The 7,510-nt window shown below is 37.4% G+C and overlaps 1 protein-coding gene across 1 annotated transcript; it reads right to left on the bottom strand.

The window, feature by feature from the left end:
* Positions 1-486: 486 nt before the first annotated feature.
* LOC104096562 (glycosyltransferase BC10-like) lies at positions 487-5,401 on the bottom strand. Its single transcript, XM_009602944.4, has 2 exons — positions 4,096-5,401; positions 487-1,286 (listed from the first exon to the last, which is right to left on the bottom strand). The coding sequence occupies exons 1-2, from the start codon at positions 4,621-4,623 to the stop codon at positions 648-650; spliced, it is 1,167 nt and encodes a 388-aa protein (XP_009601239.1). The 5' UTR covers positions 4,624-5,401; the 3' UTR covers positions 487-647.
* Positions 5,402-7,510: the final 2,109 nt, after the last annotated feature.

Genomic DNA, 7,510 nt, shown 5'->3' with positions numbered 1-7,510 from the left:
AGACTTTATATTGTCACTTAGTTATCCTTTTTTCTAAAAATTATATGACCAACCACTTTATTCTGAATTTTTAAAAGAACGATACATTTTTTTAATGTGTTAATTAGATGACTCTGAAAATTCATGACAAAAATATATAATAAATATTTGATCATTTGTTACGGAAGAAAATGTGACACCATAGTACTCTATTTATCTCTTGTGCGAATGCGGGTTGAATTTGGGATAACATCATGAGCACTTTTATGAAGTAGACTGAGTTAGTTTAATAATACAAGAATCCATCATTTTCAGGACTTAATTTTTTCTTTATATTTTTGTAACTCAAGTATATTCTTTGATAATATTTATGTAGTTTCAAAAGTTTACATTCACAGTGAGGATACACGCATAACGCGCGTACCCTAAAACTAGTCATTTAAACATGGCTAAGTAACAAAAACCTCTGATGCCTGTACATGTCTAGTATAGCTTCAAGGTTGGAAATGGCCAAAAAACAGTATCAGACTATTAGTAAAGCAGTCCAACAACAATATCAACACGCGGGCAAAAAAAAAAAAAAAATGCAATGATCAAAGAAATTTTTGAAGAGCCCTGTTTTAACTGTATAACCTATCTAATACAACAAAATTAGATTTCTACAAAATCTAGAAACCTAAGTATTTTGGGGCTAGCAGAAATAGAGGTTCCAAAGCACTTGGTGCAAACTTCCTTGCAAAAAGAAAGCACATTGATGTATTTCGCTCGTTATAAGTACAGTTACGCCCTGCCAACATTCTCTTCATAAACTCTTCGGTGATATCTGATTTTCCAAATGTAGCAGGGTGAGCCCCGCCCCTCGACCAATCAACCCATGTTATACTTCTGTTTGCCAAGAGATTTGATGCTTGAATAGTCAGCATAGTCGGGAAGTAGTGCTCGTCTACATAACATGCTGGCTTGCAAAACTCCGCAAACTTGGGGTAGAATTTTGTGTCTTCAACTATGTAAAGAGCAAGCTTCCTATTGATTTCAAACCACTGTGATCCTTTGCGCCAGTCAGTAATGTTAACCTCGGGCAACATATTCTCATCATATCGACCTCTTCCATATGGTCCAGGATCATCAAATGCACCAATAAAGCTATGCTTTGACTGACTTATGTACTTGTAGATGACATTGAAATTGTACAGAGGAATGCACGACTCGGAAAGCAGAACAAACCATTCATTGGAGATGTCAAGCAATGCATTCGCAATGAGTCTTCTCTCCGCATCACACATACTCATCTTTCCCCATTCTGTCACCTTTGAAGAAGAAAGTTACAAGATCATCAGCAACTTACAACCCAATTCCATATAAACACGTTTCACAAAGCAGTATCTAGTGAAGTAAGGACACAAAACCATACCAAAGAGACAGCCATAGAGAACATGAGATAACTACAAGCATAAAAAAGTCACGAGCAACTAGCAGCAGAACAACAACATACCCAGTATATTCCCACATGTGGGGTCTGGGGAGAATAGTGTGTACGCAGACCTTAGCCCTACCTAGTGAAGGTAGAGAGGCTGTTTCCAATAGACCCTCGGCTCAGAAGAGCAGCTAGCAGCAGAAGAAGATGAAAAAGAACACCAAAAATGTGAAGGAAAAAAGGAGGTTTTGCACTATCCTGTGAAACTTTTCATCAATGTTTTTGCAGCAAGCTACATCAACAAACTGCTACTTGGACGCACTATCATTCATTGGCAGCTAATTTAAGGAAGAACAGCATTTGAGAGAATGATAGTAGCGTCCAGGACTGCTGCAGAGGATTGATATTACAAAACAAAGTCCTGTTTGTTTGAGTACTAAGTTGCTTCTCTTATCAGTAAGTAAGCTGAGTGCTATATTGTTCTTGTTACGGAATAACTTACATTATTTGTTTTGACTGATTGGAATTAAAAATGCATATCCTATGACATTATATATAACATTCATGCATAAGAACTAACAGCCATGCTTAATCCTCTGCCGCTTGCATACCTTTACAATATGATTAGTTGTTAGCCTTTTCATACATTTTGAAATTTCACTTTAAAAGCTCCCCCCCCCCCCCTTCATCACCGCCCTCACTTTCCTACTACCTATGGGAAAGAGAAGATCAGCTCAGATCACAGGAGAGGAATGAGGGAAACAGAACATATAAACTAAAACCGAAAAGTGTTAGCACAAGGATACTGATATGTTGCAAAAGATGCAGCTCAAACTATTCGGTGGCATATCTTGGATGAGATGACTGACATATGTGAGAAATATATGCCCCTAGCAACGCAAAAATTTTTCAGGCAGCAATATCCTTGACATCAGTTTTCACCTTCACAATCTTCCCCTTGGCAGAGCTATTTAAAATGAACTTCAGAAGCTCACAGCACTATAGGTTTGCCTGAGCTTTAACTTAATATCAGAGCACAGCCAACAGCACATAACTGAAAACTCGAGCAGACCGTCCTAAACTTAAATCAAGATTCTTCAACTAGGTTTTCAGCATTAACTTAAGAGGGCAAGCCCTTGGTTCAAGCATCCAGAAGCTAAGTCACCCACTTCTAGCTCAACTACCGAGTGGCGTGCCCGAATAGATAATTATACTCCAGGTCCGCATACGTACTCCGGAGATATTATTCACAGGGAACAACTGGAAGATGACGTAAACCCACCACATTACTCCATTACTTTTAAATTCGGTTGCCCACAGATTCAGATGTATGGTGAGACACAAGAACACCAACGGAGAACAGAGGTACCTTGACTCAAAAATATCCACACAGTTTCTATGAATACTCTGCATCCATTTGGCAAGGAGATGGAAACTCATAGGGAAACTGTGACCAGCGAAAGGAGATGCTGCATGACTTGTTGAAAGAAACTGTCTAATAAGAACCACTGTACAGACCTTGCTAGTTCATACTCGTTTTAGAAGAGAAATCATAAATCATATAATGTTAACCTGAAAAGTTTAACTAGGTCAATAGGTTTTTATTCATAACCGAAGACCCCGAGGTAACTAGTTTAAACCACATATTTAAATTGTTGATATCAAACAAGCACTTCTACATTAATTGCTTTCCCACTTAATCCACCCTAATGGCGCACATTTAAGATCAAGTCATCATCTTTTTATCTGGCGATCAACTTCCACAATTAGATCTGCTAACCGAACTGGATAACTGATGCTTGTAGAGATAATATGCATATATGTTCAAAGCTCTCCTTGAAGAAGCTAGCAACAATGCATTCAAAAATCCAATCTTCAGATGGTTTGCAAAGAGGAAAACACAAGGACAAAAACCACATATTCATTAACCATGTCATTAATATTATAGTACAATATTAGCCGGCCGATCAGGCTTTCCACCTTAGATACAAATATGCACTTCGACCAAAATGTCTGCAGTGTCCCTCATGATATACTGGCAGATTACCACATTCGCATAAGTCGTGGATATGCTTGCCCCAACTTCAAATTAGAACTTACATCCCTTACTACAAGCACAGCAATACAAACAGCCTAGCAGAATTGACCCTCCGCATTGGGTTACCAAGGGAGCAAACTGGGAAAGATCACTTTTGACTCCTGTGCTTAGAGGGGTTTAGAAGATGGGGTTTGCCATATCAAAGGAAAACATTATTTTCGATATATCCCACACTGGTAATGGCAAAATCCAGGTAACTGATCATAAAAAGCAGGAATTCTTTCATGGAAGCAGCCCAACTAAGACATCAATTAGGAATGATTTTATGGTCATGAAGAACATATGAGTTCCCTCAACACACAAAAAGGAAACCCGGATGCATAAAGTTCCTGACATTAAGGACACAAGTTGGTCTAACAAGGGAAAATGCAATCTAGTACATATTTAGCCACATCTCTTCTTCAGGAACAAGTTACATGGACAGACATAATAAATGATCTGGCTACTATTTAACTGTAGAGACAAAAAGGAGACTACCACCTTTCATTGCACATGGTTTTCAACTTAAAGGACACAAAAACAAACACAAAACAAGAAAAACATCAAGGTATATATTGACACAGAAGACGTGTGCAAAATGAAGGCAAAATCAGCAATAACATACCTGACTGGGAATTTGCCTCTTGTAGAACACCGATGAGGACGGGAAATCAGCCTCAAAAGAGGGCAATGAATGAATATAAATTGAATAACGTCCTTGATTCCCCTTAAAAAACCTCTCCCAAATAGGCGCCATCGGCAATGGCCCTTTAGTCAAGAACATGAATGCAATCTTGGGAACCCTCTTAAATGGATACTTCTTTATTCGCGGCACCATAGAAGCCCTCCATAACAACTCTTTATCAGACATAGTATGCATCAAATTAGACAGAGGACTAATCCAACGCTCTAATTTACTCGATTCTTCCTCAATACATGGCTGTAAACTAGGCTTTACTGCAGGAACTATGCTATGAAATCCAAAGTACTTGATCATATAAATACTAGCCACAGAAAAGGTAAAACACAAAAACAAAAACAGCATCAGCAATTGTAGCAGCCTCTGTGGCAAAGCCCTAGTTTGGTTGTTAGTCCTACCTAGAACTACTAATGGATCTTTATTCTCCTCCATTTCAACAACTCTTGATTGCATCTAATTAACCATCAAAGAATCCCTTCTAGAGATTTTATCAAACCAAATCTAATCAACAATCTAACATCAAAATTTACAGGGAAAGATCATCAAAATGATATCTTTTTCCAAAACTCAGGATCTAAAACAGCAATTTAACAGCAAAATAGGAACCAAGTTTCAAACTTTTTACCATGTCAGCTGCTAAATCACCCTTTTCAAATCAAAGACCGGAACTTTTTTAAACAGTAGGGTTTAGCAGACCAGTAAATCTTGCAACACAAGTTTGTTTAAAGAAAAAAGACTAGAAGTTAAAGTATGTGGGGAGGCTATAAAAGGTATAGAGAAAAGAGTAACCGTCTAGAATTGAATGCAGAATCAGATTAATTTGGAAACTTCAGCTGAAGCAGAAATTAAGAGAATGAGGGATATTGTTGAAGGTGCGACCAATCTGCTTTTGACAATTAGGGAAGTATTATTGGTGGCTCTTCTGAATTTTTTAAGCCGAAAAGCTGGAAAATGATTATTTGGTCTAATCTTGACTAGTATTAGGAGTGAATTTTTAGGGACAAGAGAGTATGTACTGAAAAAAGGAAATGCTGAGTGAGCCAACCAAAAGAAAAAGGAAGAAAGAAATGCAGTTAGTGAGATGGGCAGATTTTCTTGGAGGAATGAGCACATAAATGAGGGTAAATGGTGAAATTGCAAAGGTGGTAGCAAAGATTGACGGAGATCTATAGAATCTGGTGAGAACGTGTTTGGGAATGTTGGCACATCACATGCGCAGAGAGATGCCCTCAAGTTGGTGAGTGGGTGGTGGGGTGTGTTATGAGGAGGAAGGGGCAAACACAAATAAAAAAGAGAAGAATACCAAATTTAACGTGGAAAATCATTCAAATCCAACTTAAAAATCATGGGATTATAAATATCCAAAAAGTTTCACTATAACAATAATATGGTTACAAAAGATCTTCAGATTGACTACGCAATAAGTATCAAACACGGAGCAACAATAATAATAAGAACAACAACAAATCAATTGAAAAAAGTAGAGAAGTCATGGAGCTGTTATCCGAGGCTCGAAATCGGATATTACGGGCCACCTAATCCGATCTCTACCGTTTGAATAAAAGATCAAGATATTACGAAAAATCAACCAAAATTTCAGTCCGATCCAACGGTTAACGAATCGGAGAACATAATCTAAAATTGGCTGGTCGGAACAAAATCTTCAATAAAACAAACACTTTTTCTTCTCTCTTCTCTCTTGATAAAAGCTCTCTAAAAAATCACTCTTATGTGCTAAAATCTTTCAAAGACTTATACCAATGAGTATAGAACAATTCTTCAAGGTTGCTCTATTTATAGATAATGAGTGGTGCTTTCTTTTTAAGCCAAACCCAATTCTAAATAGGAATAAAATTGTAAGGCCCCGTAAAATTTCGCAAAGGAAATTAAGGTTTCGTGGTGCCGAACTAGGCTTACCTGTTTGAGGATTGTAGAGCTCGCCGCAGCTTGGACTTTTTGGGTTGAACAATGCGCTGGGGAGTAAAAGAAAACTTTTAGCAGAAAAAGACATTTATGCGGCCGCAGAATCACTCTGCGGATCTCATAATGGTCGCAGAGTGAATCAGAAGCGGGGCAAGATTTGAGGAAGGTCTGCGGTAGAGATCGGATTAGGACCTCTATGTGATCGCAGACCAGTTATGCGGTGCAATATGCATCCGCAGAACAGGTCTGCAGGCCACATAATCACCGTAGACCCAACCAGACGACCCCAGTTTTGGAGCTTCAATTATGCGTCCGATATGCGGGCCGCATAATGATTCTGCAGTATGGTCTGCGATCGCAGACCCAATTTCGGCAAGTTTAAGTTTTGCAAAATTTTACCTGACCCCATTTTGATAAATAACATTTGGGGCTTATTTTGGGGCATTCATCTGATGATTTTAGAGAGAGGTAAGAATATTTTAGAGAGAGAAAGAGAAAATATAACATTCTAATCATCCATTCTTGTCCTAATCTTCAAGAATCAAGGAAGTCAACCACAAGATCTTCATCTAATAGGTAAGATTCAAATCCTAGTCTTCAATTTCGAGTTTGGGTATGAGATGTGTGATTGAGAGCATGATTCTTGAGTGTAAGAGTATTAATTATACATGCTTGTACTAATAAGGGTTGTGGGGATATTGTTGAGCTCAAATAAGTAAAGATTATGTTGTTGAATAAAGAAAATCTTGTAGAAAAATCTTGTAGCCAGATTTGCACACCTAGTATTTGATAAAATGCTCAAATGAGTTAAAACCATGAATATCTTCCTAATTTGTGTTCAATTTTGTTATGTCTCAAAATAGATTGGGATTGCTAGGATTTTCGGAACGTTGTAGTAATTTAAGAAAAGCTCAAATCGAGGTATGTTGGCAAACTCCTCTCTTATAATTGAATCTCACGGTACTCATGTAATTTATGTAAGTCCCGAGTTGTTCATTATAAAAGTAACTATTCCGAATAAGCTTGTATTGAAAGATATATGTTCAATATGTATCCCAAATACTTTTATCATGTTATGTTATCATTTGAGAATGTATTCAAAGTATAGGCTGTGTATTAAGAATATTTCGACTTCAAGCCAAGTTCAAACGAAGGCTATTATGCCATATTTTGTGAAAAACTCTATGTGCCTAAGACTCTTAATTGCTCACATGTGTACTAAAAAACTTAAATTGAAATGCCTTATTATTGATGATGATGATGATATTTGAAAGTGAAAAAAGGTGAGCATGAAATACTAAATACGACCGACAAACCAAGAGTAATTTTAAAATTTTGGCCACTAGTGTCAATGAAATGAAAAGATGCGAAAGAAGTATGAAACAAGATGATTGGTATAAAAGGATGATGTCTCGAA

This window comes from Nicotiana tomentosiformis, chromosome 8, assembly GCF_000390325.3.
Source record: "Nicotiana tomentosiformis chromosome 8, ASM39032v3, whole genome shotgun sequence".
Classification (NCBI taxonomy): domain Eukaryota; kingdom Viridiplantae; phylum Streptophyta; class Magnoliopsida; order Solanales; family Solanaceae; genus Nicotiana; species Nicotiana tomentosiformis.
Note: the sequence above shows the minus strand (reverse complement) of the source record. Positions and strands in the feature narration are given on the sequence as shown.